This window comes from Zonotrichia leucophrys, chromosome 6 (genome assembly GCF_028769735.1).
Source record: "Zonotrichia leucophrys gambelii isolate GWCS_2022_RI chromosome 6, RI_Zleu_2.0, whole genome shotgun sequence".
In the NCBI taxonomy this organism is placed as follows: Eukaryota; Metazoa; Chordata; class Aves; order Passeriformes; family Passerellidae; genus Zonotrichia; species Zonotrichia leucophrys.
The window spans coordinates 13758697-13783540 of record NC_088176.1 but is presented as its reverse complement, the minus strand read 5'-3'; the positions used below and the strand labels follow the sequence as shown (position 1 = coordinate 13783540).

The 24844-nt window shown below is 39.4% G+C and overlaps 1 protein-coding gene across 1 annotated transcript in view; it reads right to left on the bottom strand.

Annotated features, from left to right (window-relative positions):
• LOC135449903 (ligand-dependent corepressor) overlaps nt 1-24844 on the bottom strand; it is a 56967-nt gene that overhangs the window by 7235 nt on the left and 24888 nt on the right. Inside the window, exons 2-5 of the mRNA XM_064717308.1 lie at nt 19471-19536; nt 18975-19054; nt 5496-5628; nt 723-1010 (exon numbers count right to left, since the gene is read on the bottom strand). Of these exons, the coding sequence (XP_064573378.1) occupies nt 723-1010; nt 5496-5628; nt 18975-19054; nt 19471-19536 (567 nt within the window). The remainder of the gene's footprint in view (nt 1-722; nt 1011-5495; nt 5629-18974; nt 19055-19470; nt 19537-24844) is intronic.

The window sequence follows — 24844 nt, the reverse complement described above, 5'->3', positions numbered from 1 at the left end:
AGTACGATACACTTAAGATTCAACAGTTTCAGAAAAGAAAAGTTCATATACTATATCACTCACAGAATTTGCTTCTTTAAAAAAAAAAAGGATTTTTGATGGAAAGGAAGGTTTTTGAATTAAAATAAGCTCTGAAACACTGTTAGGATTTATTCAATCTGTGCTCTGTAGAACAAGTCTATTTTTAAGGTAGAAAAGAGACATTTCTTCCAAACACACAAACCTGGAAGTTTAGTACAGTTCATGGGTATAATTTTCATAGCCCTCACAAAGCAATTTCTCACAGACTTTTTAAAGACACTCTTCTCACACGCAACCAGAAAGAAAATAAATCAGCCTTTCAGTCAAATTGTGCACTAAATCTTCAGAGAAGAGACAACATTATGATTTCCATGACCATGTGAACTTCTCTTATCAGCAAGTGTACAGTCTATTTTGGCAGACTGTTTCTTGCAGCTCCCAGCAGGAACAGCACATTCATCCTTGGAGACTAGACTATGTCCATCCCCCTTGCCCTTCTTCAGAAGAATCTCTCATGGGTCTACATTCTTTCAAAAAGTCTTTTCTCTCCCAGCCACACTGAACTAGTCATTATTTAATTGTAAAAACATCTACTGCTTTTCCACTTTACATTTTACGCAAAAGTGCAACCTTCTAATTGGTTCTGCAAGAATGCCATTAATGGACTGCCCCAGGATGCAAGACACTGGTAAGAGTCCTACCTTGTTCACTAGGTTCTGACTGAGACTTTCTGACAGTAAGGTCCAGAGGTGAGTCTTGGTCAGCCATGAGCAGTTTGCTGAGCACAGGGTTCTGAGCAGTTGCAGCCGTGGGAGAGGAGGCGACCAGAGATGCTTTCAGCAGGCTTTGGTTCTTTGTGCTATTGGGCTGGCTGGAGTCCTGAGTAGAGCTATTTTTTGAGGTATATTCAGCAGCAAACTGTCGGATCATTCGCTGCATGATCTCACGGGCCACTAGGGGAATATTTGGGTCAGAGACCCTAGGACTGTCTGCAAATATTAGAGATTTCTTTTAAGGAAGCACTTTAAGTAAAACAGCTTTTATATTAAATCATTGTTTATTTACCAAAACAAATCCAAGGGGGAAAAAAACCCCAAAGATAAAATAGTTTCTGTAGAAAATGTATTTTAGCTTTAGAATACCTGAATAAGAACAATTGCTAATTGTGGTACAGCCTTCCCAAAATAACACTTTGCTAAAAGAAATATACAATCTCATATTTTGTTTTAAAATATAGATATATTCTACCAGACCTTTAAGAGGTGTGGAAATGGAAAGGAGAGCTGAAGTGCCAAGTAATGGAGCTCATCCAAAAATATTGAACAGGTTACACAGTGGAAGAGTTGCATAACTTACCTGCAGCTACAGAAAGGTAAAATGGAAAATAAATTTGCAGCAGTCCCCTATAAGTTTACTGATAAATAAAGCCCTGTAGTTCTGATAAATTAAAATAATTCGCATGAAGATCAAATGTACAAGTGTCTTCCATCTCATACTATGTATTCCTTTTGATATTTCTAACATCACAATCAATGCAGGATCACCCAAAGAACTTGCATATACACAAAACCCCAAGATGTGTCACATGACAAGTAATTCTATTTCTAGAGGAGCTGCTAAATCTATTAGTAACGGATGTGAAAAAGAACAAGTAGGCATTGCAATTTATTTCTATGAAATAGTGTATAAATAAAAAGGTATCTGAGCATGTGGACAGCACAAAAATTTATTGACAAAAATCACTATTTTAAACCAGTAGTAATGTGTGATGTAAAAGTAAATCTCTAACTCCTAAATCACAAAAGCTAAGTCCTGCCACTTCACTTGAAACACTGTGTTCTCTGGCCAAATCAGTTTTGTGGTTTTTAAACAAACAAACAATCCCAAAAAACCAAAACAACAACAACAAAAACTAACCACCCACAATACTCCCAAAAAACCCCAAAGCACTGAAAATCACATCACTATTCCAGAAATGGCTCAAAAGGTTTGATTTTCTATTACCTGAGAAACATTCAGAAAACAACTGTGCAGTAGAAGACCAAATAAATCTTTAAAAGCAGCTCTCAAGAGGGAACAATAGAGAAGTGTTTACTACCTCTTTTAAAAAAATTGCCCAGGTTGAAAGGTAATCTATTGAGATTGAGCTATTAGAAGCATTAGGAAAATCTTCTGTGGGACCTTTCAGTGTTAGATTTGCCTTTTGCCACCATTTTTGTCAAAAGTATATCAATCCAACAAACCAGCTTTATGGTATGTGTAAAGGATGACTGACATGAAGGTTTGAGCAGAGCTGCCTACAAATCAAAGAGCAGCAGCAGCAGCCTGTTTCTTGATGAAACACCATATTGACCTTTAAATACTTATCAGGCCTGAATTCCATTCTGTTAAGCACAGCTTTCTACACCTAAGATCTTATACAGTCACCATGTACATTCTTACAGTAAATTTCTGTAAATCCCATAAATTTCCAGGATGTTTATGTAAATATGTAACCATTATCTTTAAAACATCCTGTAGATTTTACTTGTTCTTAAGTATCAAATACTACAGTTTTAAGAAGACACCAAAAAATGAACCAAACCTAAATTTTGGTACATTTATAATCTCACTTGTCTCCCAAACGGTCCACAAGGACACCAGCCTGGAAAAGCAAGAAGGTTTTGTTCTGCTATGGTGGCATTTCTTCTGCTTTTCTAATTCCTTCTTCACTATAACCTCCTGAAGGACATAGAAAGGCTCTAAGGAGGCCCAGAGGGACACAATTTGATGGCATGACCAGACAGATACCAACTGCTTGAGATGTGCTTGCAGCACATACAAGTGGGGCTGGCAGGAATGCAGAGCTTGATGGCACTTGTGTTTTCTGAAGGCCTTTACTGTGCACCATGTTCATATGTTCACTTCAGAAATGCTTGCATCTGAACATATTTACACATTCAGAAATAAAATATTACATATGCCTACAGCCATGCATCCTTGTAATTTGCAACTTCATAGAATCAGACCAGAATGACAACTTTCTAGTGCTGTTCAAGTTAAATGCACTAATTTGGGTCATAAAACTCTGTTTCCAAGCAGAAGGGTAGGTACCTAGCACATTAAAGGCTTCTTGCTTAATATAAAGCCCGCATGCTGAGGATTAAAGCTGTTCAAGAGTGGAAAATATGTGCTGGTGCCCATCCAGCATCACTTGAAATCAACCACATATCTATCTTGACTCCACCTGTCCAGGTTTTTTTAGGAAAATAAAACTAAAATTAACTAAAACATAGAAATTCTCTGAGAAGAGAAAATACAGCAAAAAATTATCAGCTATACCTAGTCTGAAGCAGTACCTCTGAGCTTTAAAGCCTTAATAACTTTTGTGTATTTTTATATCAAAATCTTAAAAGGGCAGTATCATACAAATAAATGCATTATTTCATTAAACCAGAAGAAGGTCCTGTCCTGCCACAAAGTAAAGGTAACAGACAACTAAGTACTACCACTCTGCTTTGACTGGAAAAATACGAGTATTTGAAGGAAGCATTACTTGGGTCAGAGTGCCAGGGACACAAACTTCAGAGAAAGGACTAGATTAATGGACAATAAACCTGTTGAAAAAGTTTGCTGATCTTGTTAATTCCCTATTCATGCTCAGTACATTAATGTGTGGTCAGTGTTCAGAGAGCAGCTGCATTTTCTCTGATCTACCCAGGCTACAAAATACCCATCTCAAATGTTACTGGCAGTGAGGATGGAAAAAAGAAAAAAACGAATTGCTGGCAGGAAGCCAGGAGAGCTCAGCATCTCTGAGCAATGTAGGAACCTTAGAGTTCTGCCATTCTTTGTGTCCTCTTTGGTATGACAGTGCCTTGGGATCTTCTGGCAGTAGCATGAGTTAGATTTCAAGCAATCTAAATACAAGCAAGCTTGAAAATCATGCATTAAGGATTCAGAACTGATTTCCTGCCAGGCTTCTATCCCTCGCCTGTTACTCTTGCACCAAGCACAGCTTTGTCCAAGGAAGAAAAACAAGGGTATATTTTAAAAAAATCTCAAAGATTCTTAAAAATCTGACATGTTTCATTATCTTTATTCTAGTATAAAGCCACGGACAGAGTATTATACCCTTCATTAACACACTGCACTATCTGCTGCTGGCTCCTCAGTGAATTTAAAAAAGCATACTTTCCTAAAAGACATGTCATAAATGTTTTAAGTTTAGTGGTAAATGAATGAGGTCTTTATTAAACAATTTGGAAATGATGGAAAGGCTTTTTTTTTCGTCACCAGAAAAAGCAACATGAAAAAAACCTGTTTTCTCTAGACTTTACTTTTCTTAAATTCCTTCTGGATTTGAAGATAAATGGGATAAACTCAAAAGCAAAAGGAAACATTAAGCTTACAAGAAAAAAAGAAAACTTAAAAAGGAAGCCTTGGAATAAAGGCATTATCTGAACTATCAGTAGTAATGCAATGACTATCCTTCCTACCATCCTGCATGTATTGCAAAAAATATAGAAGCATCATAATGTATGGCTTGTATTTATTCATTTGAGTCATAAAAGAAAGGCTAAGATACTGTTATCTACTTAAAACACCTTTAAATATTTTGGTCACTGGAAGGAGGGGCTGAGGACTGGCTACAGCAATTTCTAATTTGTTAAACTGAAGCCTTGCATTGTCCCCCAGCAGATAGGTTGGAATTACTGATTTGGCAGATTTTCTCACACATGGGTTAGACTGATAAGTACGATGTGCTTTCATTCAGGATGCATTTGGAAGCAACCTCTGGATTAATGTTTCTCAGATTTGTAGAAAACAGTGAAATGAGCTCTGTGCCTTCCTTAAGAGCAGTTTAAGCAACAACTCTCCAGAAAATATTTAGGTGGTTTTCTAGCACTGAGCATGTTCTCGGCATATTCTACAGCAATTCTTTTGCTGACCACATTTTGAATTCTTCATATATTCCCCTTAGCACTATTCCAATAATATTTTATACTCTAGATTGTTGGGGATAGGGGGGGCAATCATTACCAATAGTGAAAAAACTGCATTATTACATATCCCATCAAAATAAAATATATTTTTTTAAAATAAGAAAACACATTACCCACCTACAAGCACCACTGCCACTTGACCTTTCTTCCAAACAGCCCACCCACCTAAACACTGGCTATGGGGAACAGTTCTGCGGGGTAAGAACTGAGTCATCTCTCCAAAAGTGAAAACACCAGTGATCTCATGGAGAGATTTGGTTCAGGGTTAAACAGTTTTATGCTCCCTAGGCATCAATACTCCCTTCCACTGTCCCAAGCCCACACTGTTATGTTGCCACATTACTTCAGAATCAATTTTTATCCTTGATAAATATATATAAAGAAGATAACTGAAAAATACTGAACATCAGATCTTTGATACCTACATTGCATGCAAAAAGATCACAAGAGAGACCATTTCCCACATCCTCCTCCCCCATTAAAACCAACCTTTTCTGTAAAAGACTGCATTGAGGAACTCTTCCGCTTGCCTTTCAAAACGAATGATTTTTGCTTGCTCTTGTCTAAGCAGAGCTTCTTGTCCAGCTTCCGAGGCTGGCTCATCCAGACTGACTAAGTGTTCCTGCAAAGATATTTAATATTTGTAAGATCTTCCAGACTCCAAAATTAATGAAGTTCCCTAGGCACTCAATATTTTACTAAATTCAAAACATTTTCAGGTACTCAGCACAGTTGAATTTATTTAAATCAAAACTTGTTTTTTCGGCTGCATCAGAACATTGTACTTTGTCCTGTTTTCTTGTTGTAAATTGGACTGGTTTGAAGGTCAACCAGAGGGAAGAATTAACCCCACACAAATACCTTGCAAGTGATTTCCACAGGGAGCTACAATTTAATAGGAAAGTTACAATAAAGGCAATAGTACAGAAACACTGGCTTAAACTGACAAAGAGTTTTGGCACCCTCTTGGTCAGGGTGGTGGTGGCAGCTGATTAAATGGTGGCTGCAGTCCCATTGAAATGATGGATGTGGACTTGTCAAAGCAGTGGTCCTGTGGAAAGGTCTGCTCCTTCCCCCGGGGTCCAGTGGTGGTTCCCCCAAGCCCCCAGACCTTGAGATCATACACCACCCTCAAATCCAGGCAGGAACCTTCAGTACCTCCCCCAGGACAGGGAATTTTACAATGGAATGATGTAATCCTATAAGACACAGGATGTTCTGGGGAGTCCTTGACGGCACATTAGCAGAGATGACCACCCTCAGGCTGGGTGTAACAAAGAAAACACCACAAGCAATTCACAGGTGGGGTATGCAGCTGTTACAAAGGACCCATCACTAACAATTCATCAGAAGGTGATGGAAGTGGTGGTAGAATACATACTTTGGTGGCACCTTGCATTGTAACCTAAGATATTATTCAACCCTTATTCTACACCATTTATATCAAAATTAATACCCTTCTTTATATACACGTACACAATGAAGCATTACACACAGTTCTTGTTTAAAATTAGGTGTGTTGAGGTACACAACAGGTTTCCCCATCTTTCTGCATTACTCACCAAGTACAAACAGGCAATAACAATCCCACTGCCTGAGGTAGGATTAATCCAAACTATCTGTCCTAACATACCTCTTATGTGTACCACAGGGACTTTATTTCCTTCTCCAATGTGCAAGGGTTCTGACTGGGCAGGACCGGCTTGATTGACAGAGCTTCGGCTGTTGGTGACCAGGTGGCCTTTGCTAAATGCAACTCCCAGTTTTTGAAGGTCCCCCTGCCCAATGCCTTCAGGGTGGTTTTTAATAGTCCATTGCACCATTCAGCTTTCCCAGCAGCTGGTTCATTATAAGGAATATGGTACACCCCCTCAACGCCATGTTCCCTAGCCCAGGGTTTTATAAGTTTGTTCTTGAAACAAGTCCCAGTGCCAGACTCAGTTCCTTCTGGGGTGCCATGTCTCCACAGGACTTGCTTTTCCAGCCCCAAGATGGTGTTCTGGGCAGTGGTGTGAGACACAGGGTACGTCTCCAGCCATCCAGTGGTTGCTCCAACCATGGTCGGCACATAGCACTTGCCTTGGCAGGTTTGGGGAAGGGTGATGTAGTCAATTTGCCATGCTTCCCCGTACCTATATTGTCACTACTGTCCACCATACCATGAGGCTTCATCCACTTGGCTTGCTTGATAGCAGCACACATCTCACAGTCATCCATGAGAGATATTGTCCATGTTTAAGTCCACAGGACTGGTCACAGGCCCATCAGTACGTCCCATCTCCTGCCTGATGACTGGAGGCATTGAGGGCCTAACAAGCTAGAAGTAATTCTCCTTTGTGCTACCAGTCCAGATCTACCTGAGATACTTGAATCTTGGCAGCAAAGTTCACCTGCACGTCGTTACTTCATTAGCCTGACTTTTGTGTACACATACATTGATGTGACAGACCTTCACAGTCAGCTTCTCTATCCAGGCAGCAATGTCTTGCCAGATCTCAGCAGCCCAGATGGGTTTCCCTCTGTAGTGTCATTTGGCCTTTCTCCACTGATCCAGCCATTCCCACAGAGCATTAGCTACCATCCACAAGTCAGTGTAGAGTCTTGGCCACTTCTCTCATTCAGCAATATTCAAAGCCAGCTGCATGGCTTTAACCCCTGCAAGTTGACTTGATCTGCCTTGTCCCGTGGTAGCTGCTGCAGCTTTCTGTGTGAGTGTCCTCAGAGCAGCTTTCCATTTCTGGTTTGTTTCTACAACTGGGCAGGAACCCTTGGTGAAGAGGGCGTTATCGCTTTTCATTCTCTGGTAGTTGTTTATTTGGTGGGGTCTCCTCAGCACATGTCACCTGCTCCTCTTCTTCTTCAGAAGATAGTCCAAAACTCTCACCCTCGGGCCATCTTGTTATGATTTCCAGAATCTCAGTGAGATTAGGATTTCCCATCTAGGTTCCCTGTGTGATCAGCACGATCCAGTTGCTCCACATGGCATCAGTGGCATGATGTGTAGAAGGAACCTTCCCTTTGAAGACCCAGCCCAGCACTGGTAGTGGGGTTGACAGAAGCAGCTGTGCTTCAGTGCCAATCACTTCTGAGGTGACTTGAACCCCTTTGTGGGCTGCAAGAATCTCTTCCTCAGCTGGGGTACAGCTGGCCTCAGACCCTTTGTATCCCCAGCTCCAGAATTCCAACAGTCATCCTCGGGTCTCCTCAGGTCAGAGGCTCCAGGAAGGATCATTTCCCTCCGCCACAGTGTAGAGCACATTTTTTACATCCTTCCCTGTCCTGACTGACCAAAGGGCTACTGCATGGGAATCTCCTGTTTAATTCAAAAGCTTGTTCAGGGCCCCACCAGAAATAATTTTTCTTTTGTGTCATGAGACTGAGGAGGCTTGCAATTGTACTGTATACTCTGGGATATGCATCCTCCAAAAGCCCACAGCACCTAGGAAGGCCTACATTTCTTTCTTGTTGGTTGGTGGAGACATATATGTTCTCTTGTTAATCACTTCCACTGAAATCTGGCAATGTCTATCTTGCCACTTTACTCCTGGAAACTGAATTTCTTGAGCAGGTCCCTTAACCTTACTTCATTTAACGGCAAGCTTTCAGGACAAACTGGATAATCTTCCTTCCTTTTTCTAAGACTTCCCAGCTGCGTTTCCCCCTATGATGGTGTGTCATTGATGCACTGCAGATGTTCCAGAGCCTTACCCTTTTCCAGTGCAGTGTGGATCAGTCCATGGCAGACAGTGGAACTCTACTTCCACCCCCAGGACAGTCAATTCCAAGTATATTGCACACCTGAAAGCAAACTGCCAAAGAAACAGAGAAAAATCATTGGCAATGTCAATGGTCGCATGCCACTTTACTGCCTTGGACTCCAGCTCGTACTGAAGCTGCAGCATGGCTGGCACAGCAGCACTCAGTGGTGGCAGGATTTAATTCAGGCCAAGTTAATCCACTGTCAGGCTCCATTCTCTACTGGATTTAAGCCATAGAGGGCTGTTACAGGGTGAATGAGCCTTGCTGACCACCCCTTGGCTCTCCAGTTCAGGAATCATCTTATGGATGGGAGAGTCTCAGCGCTGCGATATTGCCGATGGTGCACTGTTGCTGTGGCGATTGGTACCTGTTGTTTCAGCAGAGGGGTTGTCTGAGAGACGAGGCAAGGTATTCAGTTGTCTGATTTGCTCTGTCTCTAGAGCAGCTATCTTAAAAGCCCAGCAATGTCATTTTGAGTCTTGAGATAGTCTATGCCGAGGCATGGGGCCTCTGAACCAGTCACAATGGGGTGTTTCTGCCACTCCTTCCCAGTCAAGCTCACTTCAGCATCCAATACAGCCAGCTGCTGGGATCCCCCTGTCACCTCAAAAATGGAAATGGATTCCACTCCCACATACCTGGATGACATCAGGGTACATTGAGCACTGGTATCAATCAAAGCCATAAACCTTTGTGGGTCAGACATGCCAAGCCACTGGATCCACACAGTCCAATAGACTCGACTGTCCCCGTCCCCTACCTGGCTAAAGGCAGGGCCCCTCTAAATCCCGGTCATTGTACACATTGCTCTCCTCCTGTAAATATGACCTTGAGGTCCCCTCAAAAGGGTCGGTAATATCATCATTCTTTTACCACCTGGAGCCTTGTCTAAGAGAGACCGAAGCAGCGTTGACTCTAGATGACCTTCTTGCGGTTGTTGCTCCTCCTTTCACTTCATGTACCTGGGTGGCTAAGGAAAAGGTACACCCCACTTCTTCATGTCTTCTCCACTCTCCTGAAGGAAAAACCAGAGGTTACCTCATGGATTGTATCCTCTCTCCTTGGCTGGAGGACATCTGGTCCAAATGACAGAGACTCTTCTTGGTTCTGGCAAGATGTGGTAAATTCCTTCCTTAAGCTCCTTCCTCAGTTTCTGGTGGCCTTCTTCAATTTTGTCTTCCAAGCTCCGACATGCCCACATCCTTTCAGAACGGTGTCATTGGCTGCAGCGTCCCAGATGTGCAGCAGCCAGCTCAGAATGGACTCGTTTAGGTGCCGTGTGAACTCACTCTGCAGCTCACACAACTCACCCAGGGACAGAGACCGAGTGATGATCTCCAGCTCTGTCTCTTCCACCTGGGTACGAAGGTCCTGCTACCTCCTCATGAGTCCCTTTGCTGACCGATTTGCTCTTCAATTTCCTTTTTTTGAACAGAGGCAACTGCTACTGACTTAGGCTGTCCTGGCTCAGTGACAGTTTGTTTAGACACAGGGCCTGCTGACTGGCTTCTTTTTTCCTCCTCCTCCTCCTGAATATGCTTGGACCACACCAAGCTTGGTCCCGACTCCAAGCATGGCGTACACAGCACAGGCCATACAGAGAAGACAGAGTAAAATTAACAAGATTATGCCATCCTTGACATCCAGACAAAACTCAGTATTTTCAAAAACTGCTGTGTTGGGCCTGAAAAGCTGGAAGACACCATTCTCTACTCTTCCCACCATTGGCTGGGTGAGATTATTAACAAGGCCCCATAACCAGCAGTCCAGACCAGGACAGGAGAACAAAACTGAATATATCATCTAAATGAGGTTCACTGCCTCTGATATTATCATGCAGTAGACATAAAGAACTAACAAAGCAATTTTCATAGCATTCCTTGGTGTCAAAAGGAGTATCACAACTGGCAAATACTTCCCCATGTGCAGAAAAACATGGAGAGCAAGGTACAACATCCATGCAAACATGTCAAGCATCATGGTGAATAGGCAGTTTCTGTAATACAGTGCAAAACTGCAATTCTGACGTCTCTCAGGGTGCTGCACGTTGGTTGCCAAAATATGTGCTGGTTTGAAAGTCAACCAGAGGGAAGAATTAACCCCACACAAATACCTTGCAAGTGATTTCCACAGGGAGCTACAATTTAATAGGAAAGTTACAATAAAGGCAATAGTACAGAAACACTGGCTTAAACTGACAAAGAGTTTTGGCACCCTCTTGGTCAGGGTGGTGGTGGCAGTCTGATTAAATGGTGGCTGCAGTCCCATTGAAATGATGGATGTGGACTTGTCAAAGCAGTGGTCCTGTGGAAAGGTCTGCTCCTTCCCCCGGGGTCCAGTGGTGGTTCCCCCAAGCCCCCAGACCTTGAGATCATACACCACCCTCAAATCCAGGCAGGAACCCTCAGTACCTCCCCCAGGACAGGGAATTTTACAATGGAATGATGTAATCCTATGAAACACAGGATGTTTTGGGGAGTCCTTGACGGCACATTAGCAGAGATGGGCTGGGTGTAACAAAGAGAACACTACACCCAGTGTAATGTAGAACAATACACCTCACAGGTGGGGTATGCAGCTGATACAAAGGACCCATCACTAACAGTTCATCAGAAGGTGATGGAGGTGGTGGTAGAACACATACTTTGGTGACACCTTACACTACAACTCAAGACATAAATGGTGATGATCTTACACAAATATAAGATTTGATAACAATACAGAAAATAAGAGTCCATTATAAAGAAGAAAAGCATCTGGCTGCAAATCTCATATCTAGCACTTGCTCTTTGGCTATTATTTTTAGATCCAAGAAATAACTGTTGAAGGCAAAATATCCACAGTTCTCCTTACTCCATATATCCATGCAAACTAAGCAAAAAATGACCAAGTATTATCAACAAACAGGACCTTTTGTGAAGAAGCTCAATAGTAGCTACTTTTAAGTGAAATAAATTTAAGTTAGCTGTTACAACACCTACTTCGAAATAAAATCCATTCTCACAACTGGAAGCAGCTGAGTAATCTCAAGAATAAATTCAAACTAGGATAATTAAGCACGTGAGATGTCAGGATACATCATTCATTTTAAGTACAGTCAAGAAACTAGAAGGCAAGGTTACAAAAATACAAAATCGAACTGCTTAGGTTCCACCCCCAGATGCACACACCTTTTTTCATTTCTATCAGTTTAATGCCTTGCTCCTGCTCAGGAGAAAAATCTCTTTACTGGCCCTCTCCTTCCACTTTCATTTTAAGCTATATTAAAGATACCTGTATTTACCTACTGCAGGAATGTATACACAGCTACTCTTTGGCTTCAGGGAGTGTTTTGTTTTGTTAACCTTTATAAAGTATCAGTTACCATAATATTTAGGCTGCATCTGTTTTTTTGGTCTCTAGTGTATAAGTTGATTTCAGACACATATCCACCTGGAACTAGAAGGGAAGAACTGGAAATTCATTTATAAATCACAATAAATGAAAAATAAGCAATTCTTAAGTTTGCACTGTCTCAACTTCAAAAGGTTTAAGAAGTAAGATTATATGAGAAGCCCACAGTAAATTAATGAACACAGCAGTCACACAAACTGTGTGCTAAGGGTAATAACACCAAATGCTGTGGACTCTGGCCTGAACCACATGGATGGGCTTTCACATCACATTTGTGATTCAACAACTTCCAAAAGCTCTCTATCAAAACCAAAGGGAGATACTATCTCAGGGTACAGACACAAAGCAGTATTTTATGACAAACAGAACATGCAACGACAGAGGTAACAAGTGAGTAAAAACATCTTTGATTCTGTGAAGGTAAGAGCCTGCAGAAGTGCAAGCGTCACAAAATGACTGAGGCTTTCTTCCATACCAGACATTCAAACCTGATTGCTCCCATAGGAGAAGCTTCTTCTTTAACAGACTATAGCTCTGGAAGAAGACTAAAAGAAAAATAACCCTTGGCCAACACAGAAAAATAAAAATAAAAATAACCCTTGGCCAATGCATTTCAAATCTTCCTAGCACTTTTTGCATCTATAGCAAGACACTGTAAGTACTAGCCTGGTAACTCAGTGGAAAAATAGTCCAGTAGCACCTTGCCTCACCACAAACAAATGTACTTTATAGAACTCATACAAAGGCAACATAAGAAGAGTACCATTTAACCTACTGAAACTAACTAAAGCTGTACACTTGCTACATAGAGCAGGAATGAAGAAAAAGGGATCAGCCAGAAGAAAAAAATTTTAAGTGGCTTATGCTGGTGAACAGCTCAGTGAAGGATCTCTTGATCTGCATTTAGGAGAGAAGAGGAATAATAGGAAGAAAATGGCAGTGCTTAGTTTTTACCCCCCAAATTAAGGAGCATCTCCTTCCATATATGTTTTTTATCAGTGTCCATGCTAAGACATCAAAACAAAGAAATACAGTTATGTAAAAAGTCAGATTTAAACTCGCACTTCGGATAAAAAAGTCTTTGGGCATGTTCAGTACAGCACTGACTACATGAGACAAAATATACTGGGAGTAATTCTGCTTATTGCAGTTTTTAATTTTTTTCTTATCTACTGTACCATAATTATTCCAGGAATCAGCAGGATTTTTCGCCCCAGAAGGAAAATTCAAACTTTCACACTAAGTATTTGATTGTGATTGCTATTCTACTTCCAAAAGTGATATGTTTTTGTTTGGTTTGGGAGTGTCTGGTTGGTTGATTTCTGTTGTTTGGTTTTTTTAGTTTGTTTGGTTAGGGTGGGGGGTTGTTGATTTTTTAGGTGTCATTTTTTCACATTTTCTAGTATTTCTTCCCAATAACCATTATTTAGAACCACTACTTTCAGGTTTACCCACTCACTCTACAGTCCTAAATCACATCTAAGTTTTCAGTAGCAAGATGCAGGTAGTAGGAAGAAGAAAAACCCAGTAATATCTAGATAGTATTTTCATTGGGCATTTTTTCAGGGTATTTATAGCCATTCAGTTACTTTTAGGTATTTTTTATAACACAGGATTCTTTCTATTCTCTTTGTGCTGCTTTTCAGGTGGGAAGAGAATGCCCCAGAGCATTCCTGGAATCCACCCCTGAACACCAGCATCACTCTATTAAACAATAAACCTTCAGAGAAAGATACTTGATTTGCACATGCACTTTGTGGGCTAAAGCTCTTTTTGTACATTAAGATAAACAGCATAACAATGTAATTAAGTCAAAGAGCCTTAGAAATACAGAGCTGAGGTTTTCAAAAGGCAAGGTCAGTGTGTGACCTTGTGAGACCACCTATCCTGGGCAGCCCAGCCTTGTCAGCACTACTGCTGGATGCTCACCGAGAGCCTCCTGGCAGGAAATGTTGATACAGCAATTCCAATGCTGAACTGCTGACATGAAGAGAACTCTATGATGCAGGCTGTTGTGGTGTAGATGTGCAAACAGCAGTTTCATGTTTAAGCCACAGCACACACACAGATGGAATGGGAAGAGCCCACACGCTAGAACAGGATGAGAATTCCTATCCATCTTCAGGAAAAAAAAGGAGGAGGCTGCCCAGAGACCACCCATGGCTGACTGGTCAACCCCATGGACCCCCTCCAGCCTCCCACCCTACCTCAACGTAAAAGCAGGAACACTGAGTAAAAAAGGAATGCTAAAACACCCCTAGTTTGTCTTCTCCAATGTGGTTTTTTCCTTAAGACTGTACAGTCTTTTTAATCCACAGCCAACACAAAGGAGAGCAATTTTCTGTAGACAAGCTTTAAGGGTAGCAGACCTCTTCGTCCCTTCTACCTGCAAGAAAATATCATTCTTGTTGCTTTCATTTCAATGATACTCAGTTTGTTTACATCTCTCAAATGCTACAGTCATTTGAGGCTTCACCAGCATTCAGGTTTTCCTCCCCAGGTATTAACACAAATTCTTCTCTTGAAACAGTCCATGAAGTTATTTACCAATTTTACATTCCTATCACTTTTAAGACCTCTGAAACTTGTGACTTGACAAAACAGGTCTGTCTTGTCCTGTTTTTCAAATTTATCATGATAATTTTCAATTCTGAGCATGTCCTTTAAAGCAACTACGACTGCTCCCAGCTTAGTATTTAAAAAAATTCAGATGGTTTATCAGTTTTAAGACCTCCCTCACTTACTGAATATATATATTTTTTACAGTAAGATGACTGACATCATATTTATCAAACTCAAAACATGCAACTTGACTGATCCATAGCTATTGAGTATCATTTATTATCTATAGTAGGGGAAAAAGAAATATATCAGTGAAATCTAAATGTAAGCATGCTGCGGTGTGGAACCACAACATGCTTACATTAACACTGATGCACAAGTAAAGCTGCAACCCTGCATTACTGCTAAACACATCTGGAGATTATCACAAACAATCTTTTCAAGTTTTAGCCTCCATATCAAATAATTTTAAAATGACACAATACAAAAGTGACAGTCTAAATGCTTGAGTTTAAGTGATGAAATCCATTTCAAATGTTTTAGAGCATGTTCCAGCACACTTGGGGAACTCTGTACATAGCTTAAACACATTCTAAAGCCATCAAAAATTGTAGGAGTTCTACAACTTCAACTCATTTTTAGATATTTCCTTTGCCACCTTCAATTATTCTACAAGTTAATGCTTTAGATGAGTGATAACTTCTCTTCAGAATTATTCAGACATTTACCACAGTTCATATCTTATTGGTTATGCTCCTCCATAGTCAAAGGTCATCAGATTTGTGTAAAATAATTACAAGCTTTTAAAAATACCCAAATCATAACAGAGTAATTTTGAATTTTAAAATGACTTCTTCAAATGCTGTACCTTAACACACTTCTTCACAAATGAAAGAATTTTGAGAGGTCCTTTCACTGAAGCCCAGGTATTTTAGAGAACTTTGCAGACCAGAATCAATATTCTGGCATCAAGCAGCCTATGAATCCAGAATATGCTCCTAGAAGTAATTTTCTCTCTTGCTATTTTTGTAGCTTAAATATATCTATAAAATAGTTAATGTGCTTAGGAGTATTATCCTTCTTGTTCTGCTCTCACCAACCAATGAGATTAGTTGTGTATCTATGTATGTGTGTTCCTTTTTTCTCTTAATCAACATTAATTGCTTTATGTCACTGTAGACAACAGTGTTTTCTTTTCTACATGAATATATTCAACTGAATATTCTTAAAGGATTCATTTTCCAGTTTCTCCTTTCTTCTGGCCTTTCTTAAACTAGGCTTGAGCTCTAACTATGAGCAAATGACACTAGGGACCACCTCATTTGATACAAACATTCTACATGAAGCCAAAGATTTCTTCTGTAATGATAGCTCAGTCAGATTATTTAACAAACCACACAGAAAAATTAGGAATCATCATTAAAAAGAGATAAGGCAAGTACACTTCAATCCATCTCAATTGATGGGTCTTGGCTGTACCACAACCTTTTAGAAGGAAAAGTGATAAAGACCACAAGCAATAGAGAATTACCACAACAGCACATTATCCAAATGTGAATTTGTCAGATTTGGTGTCAGATTTGGTCCCATCCCAATCTTCCTCTCATCTCATGGAGGCAGCCAGAGCTGCTAAATGGTTTTTTTTGTCTTTCAAGGTACCTGTCCATTTCTGCACACAGGCAGCCACATTAATAACCTGGTAGCAGCAGCTTAGGTAACCACTTATTCTCCTATCACACCATGCAGAAACAATTGTGTATTCTGCATTCTGTGATGAAAAGAAAAAATCCAGTTTCTAAAAGTTCTACATTACTGCACATAACCCTTTGGATTTGGGAAAAAATATCTGGGAAGATGCTGGCTCCCTATTTTGTCTGTATTTTGTTATCTCATTCAAATGAAAACACTTAAGTCCATTTCTCTATCAAAACTTGTCTTGTATTTTGACTGCCAAAAATGCAGGTATTTGCTCAGTAGCTGCAATTAGAACTGCTGGTACAAATACAATAATCTTTTCAGAATACTTCAAAACATGGTTTTCCATCCTTTGAAGAAGTCATGCAATGAACCTGACTGCCTGCAGAAGCAGTAACAACTCTCACTGAGTGGGACAGCTAATGTAGATTCTCACCCTGTAAGCAGCTCTGCCAATAAACTAATACTGGCCTCCAATTCTCATCCTGCAAGTCCAGAACTCATTTTTACTTATGCACAGCCACTGGTCTCCTAATTTACAGGTAATTCTCATGGGCAAATGAAATCCAGAAAAAAACCCTGAAGATATTTATTGGTTTTGAACTTGTTACACTAGCTATCTACATGTCACTTACAGGTGAAAATCAAGTAGAGAGATTGATTATTCACCTAATCCAAAAGGAGGTATTGGTATTTATGTACTCAAAAAAACCTCAAAAAACAGGCAGGCCACAGCCACACACTATCTTAATACATGGCTTGTGGCTATCCAGCTCCCAGCTACACAATCCATTACACACCTTTTCACTCTGTAACTCAGCACTCATGAAAGCACCAACCCAAACCATGCCACCCTGCCCAGTTCTTCTCCAGACAAGGTGACAGGATGCACATGAACAGCCTGCAACTCCCTAAAGAATCAGAGATCAGTCCAGATGTTCAATGGAAGAGATTTTAAAAAAACTAGCACCATTCCAAATTTAGTTGAACTGAATTAACTGAAGACTGTCCATTATTTAGCTAAATACCAATTAAGTTACAATCTTTTTCCCAACAATTTAGTCTCACATATTAGAATTCTAATTAAGATGTTGTCAAATTCACACTATTTGAAGGCTCTTGTGAAAGAATCATATTTAACTCTGTATTGCAAGCTAATGACATCAGTGCCAGCAGGGCAGCAATCTGCTGCACCCACAGGGGAAAGGAAGCACTCCCATCCTACCATCTCTCAGATGACACACAAAAACCCTAGACCTAAAAGGACACATATTATTCCTTCAAAAACAAAACAAAGACAAGCCAAAAAGCCAAAATACCCAAACCCAACAGAATTGACAGAGAGGCTGGAGGGCAGTAAGATTGCCTTTTTGAATACCTACCATACACTGTCCAACTGGCCCACACTATAACCAGTCTCTCATTCACCACAAAATTAATTTCTGAATCAATTCAATGGCTTAACTAGAGCTGTGTTTAACACTGGATTTTGTCCTTTTATGAAATGAGGTAAGAAAAAGGACAGTGCTCCTTTCACAAGGATACATACACGTTACCTGCTGTCAGTCTCAAGGAAATAACTACGACTTACATCTGTTCTAAATGCAAGCATTCCTAAACCTCCTCTTGTGCCTTAATAAAAGCTGTAATACAGAAACATGCATGAACTGGCAGCATGGCAAATATCAGTGTCAACAAGGTACTTCCTTTATGGACAAGCCACGCAGCTACATGCTAGCTGCTGCAGAGGAAAGAGTGCTTTTGTTTAATTCCTAAGCTGATAGAGATCCATTCTGGTGTTGTTTTACATTGTGCAGGAAGAAGCAGTAGTTACAAATTCCAGTAAAGGAAGTTTTGCCAAGACAGATGATCCTTCCTTCCTATGTTATAGAACAATCACAATTTCAATACGTGGGCTGAACAACAATCAGTATAGCACCATAGCTTTTGTTTTATACACAACTATAATCTCCATAAGAAAATAAACTGCAAGTTTATTGTGTTGGCAAACCTGACTTGTCCATGTTTAGGTTGTGACTTCATTGTGAACAAGCACAGTACAAAAATCTACCATGCACAAGAGCACTTTAATAAAAGGATATGGCCCACAGGGAAGAAGATTCCAAGATACAGAACAAGATTCCAGACTGTTAAAATGGACCACATTTCCATATTGAAGATAAGCCTATCATCTGACTGTAGTAAACATGCACAAGCCACAGCCTGGCTCCCTTGGGAAAGGTTTCATGATTCCCAACAAGATCCCTTACAAAGAACCCAGGAAAACCCAAAACAAATAAAAACACCAACCAGAAAGAGCTAATGCACAGGGAAGAAAAAGAGAAACCCACCACCTGCATTACATACTACAAAGAAAAAGTTGCAGAGAAAGAGGCAAGTCTGTTCATTAACCTGCATCATTTAATTCAGAAAACCTTTTTCCAAAGGAGAAAGGGGTAGGAGGTTGCAGATTTTCCATATTCAGTTAACTAGGAGCAGCAAACTCCCTCCCTTTGTCCCTCCCCTACAACTACTAGCTTCACACATCTGCATTGTTACCTTCACTTTTTCTCTTCTCAGGCAGCAGAAAAGACAATTTTCATCAAAAGACCAATCAGAAACACCTTCAGGCTCACAGTCTGTAAATCAGAAGAATAGCAAATTACTTCATATTCATAAACCACGACACAACTGGAGCCAAAAGAGAAATGCTGAATTAAATACCTGTTTCACAACATTCTTGCCTGCTTTCTGAGGATTCAGGCTTCATTTCGGCCATTTTTCTAAATCCCCAGATTACCAAACTATATACATTTTATCTATGCACAACAAATCTGTTTTTCTGAGCACTGCAAAATACACTCCCAGCTACATAAAGATGAACGCACACTCATTAGTAATTTTAGCCAATATGAAACTAACTGTGAGCACTGCCTGGGGGAGGGGGAAAAAAAAGCACAAATCACCACGGTAACACACATTTTCTAGAGGCAGAGCTGAGGCTGCTTCTGTCATTAGAAATGCAGAACAAGATACAAACATAGAGATTGAATACCTTTAAACAAACTGAGATCTTTTAATAATCCAGGTCCAAACAGGCCTTCTAGAATACTTTCAAACCCTAAAAGCAAATAAAAGAATTGTTAGCTTTCTAGATTAGTACGTCACCACAATATTCACAATAGCAGTTCTATATTTATCTGTTCCAAGAACAGAGCTCAACACGTTTTCTCCAAGTATTACAAGATACACGGGTCAATTGTGATGACTGAACTACTGATAAATCAGAGCACAACCTAGAGTCCACTGACTCCTGCAGTTTTCTAAGTAGCTAGGTTTAAAACAAAGAACATTACAACATGGAAATAAACCATTTGCAAAAGAACATAGGAAGCTGCAGGTTCTACAACACAATCGAGTAATTTCTACGCAAATAAAAACACTCTCATTTAAGCCTCAAAACTGAAAGAAGGTAAATTTTCCCAATTTCAAAAATACATTCTTACATCTCAGTGGCATTCAATCACTTTTCTGAATTTCAGTAAACATTAGAATCAGTGTTTCCTCAAGAACTGCAGTTTTGAGGAGAGAAAATTAAAAGGAGAAGGATTCAGCACTGCCATATTAGTACGGAATGAAATTTCAATCACAGATTTGCACCCAAGACACACACAGTCCAATCTACTTCAATGCCACAATTTATACCTCACCTAAAATAAATCTAATCAATTTAAGTTTATTCCAGAAGAGGGAAAACGTGCACCAAAATTATTGCCATTATTTGGAAAAGTTAAATCAATATTATACTAACCCCCCTGGTGGCAGTAAAAAATCTACAGAGCTATTCACCACCCAGTACTGTGAGAAGACGGGTTAGCAGAGTGTGAAAAGTACAAAGATTACTTTAGGGTGATAGAAAAATTCCACCTTATAAAAATGTACAAAAATGGAATAACCAGAAAAATTCAGGACTATAGCTTTACTATTGCCTGCCCTTCCCTACCCCTTCCAATACTTTTTGCTTTGTAGCTTTAGGAATGGTTTGCAAGTAGCTAGGGGCTTCTAGCTTCTCCTACTTCTTTGAGTCTTTGAGTGGCAGAAGAAGAAATAAAAAACAAATTAAGAAACAAAAGTATGGTCTTAAATTTAGAGAAACTTGCATGGGTGAATCAGGGACAGATAAACTACCCAAAATAGCAATGTTTAAGATATCAGTCAAAATCTAAATGATCGTGTACTATGAAGGAAACAGTTTATTACACTTCAAAAGAGCAGTAATTCCAAAATAATTCTGACTTCATCCAGATCTAATATCTAAGTTATGTTTTGGAGAGCAGTCTTCAAAAGGAAATGACAAACAGTGTTTCATTCCTCTGGGTGTCAGCAAGAGTGTCAGTGCACCAACATCTTCAGCAATCCGATGCAGGATGCTACAGAATTTGCAGGGCGCAACATGACTTACATGGCAAAAGCATTGCTGAGGTACAACACTAAAAATATAATCTCAGAAAGAACCAAGAATCAAAAAAAAAAAAAAAAAGGTGAAATAACAGTCAAGAGTGAAGAGAAATAGGGAGAAATCAGAAAACAAGGTGGAAGAGGAGAAACTGGAAACACATCCCATTGAACAGCACCTTGTCAGGCAGAGAAGTAGCACTGCCTCCAAAAAAAGCCAATTCAGGCTTCAGGAAGTGGCAGGAACAGTGGGAAAGGGCCGACCAACCTGACCTAGAAGAAAAATAGGAGAATCAGGGTATTGACCCATAGGTTTATAACGTTGAATAGTTTATAACGTTTTTAACATATGGGTAGAGACCCTCAGAATTTGATTCTGAAATGAAACCTCAAGGAAAATAGCTAACCAACCTTGTTCTTGATCTTTTTGTTTCGAACTTCTATTTTATATATATATATATGTATATATGTATAAAAATCAAAAGTCCTCAGAAATTTTACTCAAACTCATCAATCTTTTAATAGTAACTGGCAGTGACTCATGCCCCACAGTTTGCCATGCATGCAATTGCACACTGAAGTCCCTGCCAAGTTTTACAGCTTGGATATTGTACGATCGTAGTTTGCTAGCCCACTGTTCTGAGTGATGCTAATGCCACTCGGGTTTTATTAATATTAAATATTGGATTTAGCAGTTGCATAGCAACAGCAGAACATCTTATGTGCAATGTTTGACATTAAAAAAGGCAAATAAGGGAAGTATGAATGTATTCAAAAATTATACTAGAGACTGGAAAAACTGCCATAAAGCTGAGCCCTGTTCCCCCCAAATGCAAAGTGCAATGCAGCAAAGGCAGTTTAAGCCCTGTGATGTTGTGTTCAGTCATTCAGGGCTCCAAAAGAGCAACTGTGTACAGTTAATCATGCAGAATACATTGAAAACAAAATCTTGAAAAAGGAGCTGCCTACTTTTTATAGTATTTTTTCTCTCCATTGTCACTGCTCTTAGAAGCTTGAAAAGAACATTTCTTTTCCCACCGATTGTCCTTTTCCATTTGGCAGATGATATTTTCCTGCATTTCAAATGGAACAGAAATTAACATGGCTCTCTCTGCTAAATTCCATTTTCTATATTTTCATCATCTGTGTTTCAGTGTCTGATAGTTTATAGCAGCTGAAGAGCAGAGCCAGTGGAAAAGTTGCAGGAATAACAGAATTAGAAGAAAGAAAAAGAAAGAAAATTCCAGTATTTTAGAAATCAGTATTAGATTTTCAATATCAGTTGTATTTAGATCTCTGATATGCTCTTCACAATCAAAGCAGCCACATATTTAACTCTCACAAATGTTACTGGTGACCTTTCCAATGAAAAACACTTTCTGGATGTTAGTGTAAGAATTTAGAAAAAAATATTTTGATTTTAAAAAATCCCCCTGAATTTATAAACTTTAAAACATCTGTCTTTTCCAGAAGGCTCTCTAGGAAGTGAAGAATTAGAAAAAAAAATCCCAGAACAAAGAAAGAAAACCCTTAGTACTGAAGCAACGGTGGAATAACTTTTTAAATGCACAGGTTGTTACACACTTATTCCCATTTCACAACAGTTAAACTGTAAACAAGTAAAGCCTCCCCTAAAACATCCTCTGGTAAAAATCAGAATATTTACGTGCCATTTTTTCTGCTAAGAGTAGCAAGGAAAGAAATTAAAACTAAAGAGAAGGCGGGGGGGAAGGTTGACTATGCAGTCTTCAGCATGATCAATTTTCACTAGTTTTCTCTCTGCACCTAAACAGTTTTATTTTCATCTTTTCTTGGCATTTTTACCCGTCTATGAGCAAATATTTTGTCAGAAATTTAAACTGTAATTGTAGTTTGATGGCTAATGGTGTAAGACAACAATTTAAAACAAAGGAAAAAAAACCCAATCAAGCCCTCATGTCCTCTTCTCCCTTAAAACTGAGAGCCCTTGTGAACATTAAGCAGCTTCCAGGCTCCTTGGGATAACAGCATCCAGTAATGCAAATCAGCCAGAGACACATTCTCTACTGTAAAAACAGGAATGCAAGATCCTCAGAAAAAGATAGGGAGGCACTTCTGGAGTGCCATTGACACAGAGCCTAGCATGTCAAACAATGCTTTTTTCCCCCTCAAGACAGCAGAGCTCAAATGTACCTCTGAATGGTTACTGCATAATTCAGCCCTAGATATGCATCTAGTCAAAGCAGTAAAGCCTGACTTTAACTTCCAGGTACAAATCATTTTGGGGGAAGTAAAAAACCACAGACTACTATTGCTCTGAATGTATTATTACATAAATTGTTAATAACTCAAAAAAAAAATCAGCATAGCAAGGGCAGAAAATTAAAAGCAACATACAGAGCTGTCAACTCCTCAGCCCTTATCTGAGCATATAAATTTAATCAGTGAATATCAATTTATAAACTAAACCTCAATAGACTTAATGAGTACTACCCAGGCCAGCAGTTAAGTACAGTAGGTCACAGAACCAGAGACTCAGAATATCCAGAGCTGGAAGTGATCCACAAGGATCAAATCAAACTGCAATGGACCAGTTGCAATAGAAATTAAGACAAGTAATTCATCAGCATTTATTTATAATAAACAGCCAAATATATAGCAATTTGCACATTAAAAGGACAACTTCAAAAAGCTGGAAATTTAGTCAAGTCACTTAAGACATTAGTTGGCTGCATATTTTGTTTAAATTTATTAACTATCTAAGAACATATCAGAAACCATCAAACCCATGGGGGAGAAAACCTGACCTGTTAAATGGGGGAAAAAAATTTAAAAAACAACAAAACCCAAACCCAAGTGACTTAGAAGTAAAAGCACAAAGAGGAGACAAACAGTTGGATGATGGACAGGAAGAGTCAGAGCAGAGATGTTAAATCAAAACTCAGAAATATTGCAAAAGTCAGAGAGGAGATGCAAACAGCTTTAATGTAAGCAAAGATAAAATCAAAATCAAGGCACATATATACTGGAATTTTTAGATAAAATATGTAGGAGTATGGGAGTATATTACAAAATGTTCAATAGAATGGCAATAATTCAACAAAATCTATCAAGGTGGTGTTACTAACATTTGTAAGTTAATTGTTTTAATATTCAATGGATGTGTGCTGGGTTTTTTTTGTGAGTTACTCAGAGTATTTGCAGCAGTGTTTAATTCCAAAAAGTCCTGAAATATTGTGGAAGTCCCAATGGGCTCAAAAAAAAGAAAAAAATCACTTTGAAATGTCACAACATTAAACAAGTTAGTACCAGGGTCTCAAACTGCTAAAGGTTTTCAAAACAATGAATAGTTCTCAGGAATTGATAGCAAAAATGGTGTCAAATCAACATGGGCTTACAGAAATTCTTATTAGAGTCTTACAAAATTAAAATTTTAATTAACAATGGGTTTGATATAATATTTTTAGACTTTTGGGCTTGCATGACACATCTCGACTAAAACCACATATTTTTAAAAAACCCCAAAATTAAAAAAAAAAAAACAAAACAACAAAACCCTAAGGCAAACCAAAGGGAAAAGAAAAATCAGTCAGATAAATACAAAACACTAAAAATTAATTAAGTGACAGGTCTTAAAATATTGGTGGCATTGAGAAACTACTGGCAGTGAGGTCCATCAGGTACTGGCTCTTGGCCCTGTGCCATTTGCCATTTCAGGCCTAGCCAGTGACTTGGAAGAAAGCAGCCACTGAATTTGCTGGAGCTACAAAGGCAGGAAGAGCAGCAATTAACAAAAGGCCCAGGTCACAGAAGCTGCTTACGAAAGCAAATGCAATTAAACACTACTTGGAAAGGGGGGTAGGGGGAATGGAGAAAGCCACAAATCACACATCTAGGAACAGGAAAAACAGCTTCTCAAAGACATACCCAGATCCAGCAGCTGGAACTGGAAGCTGATCAAACTCAGCCAGACATTAGACACTTTAATTTTACAA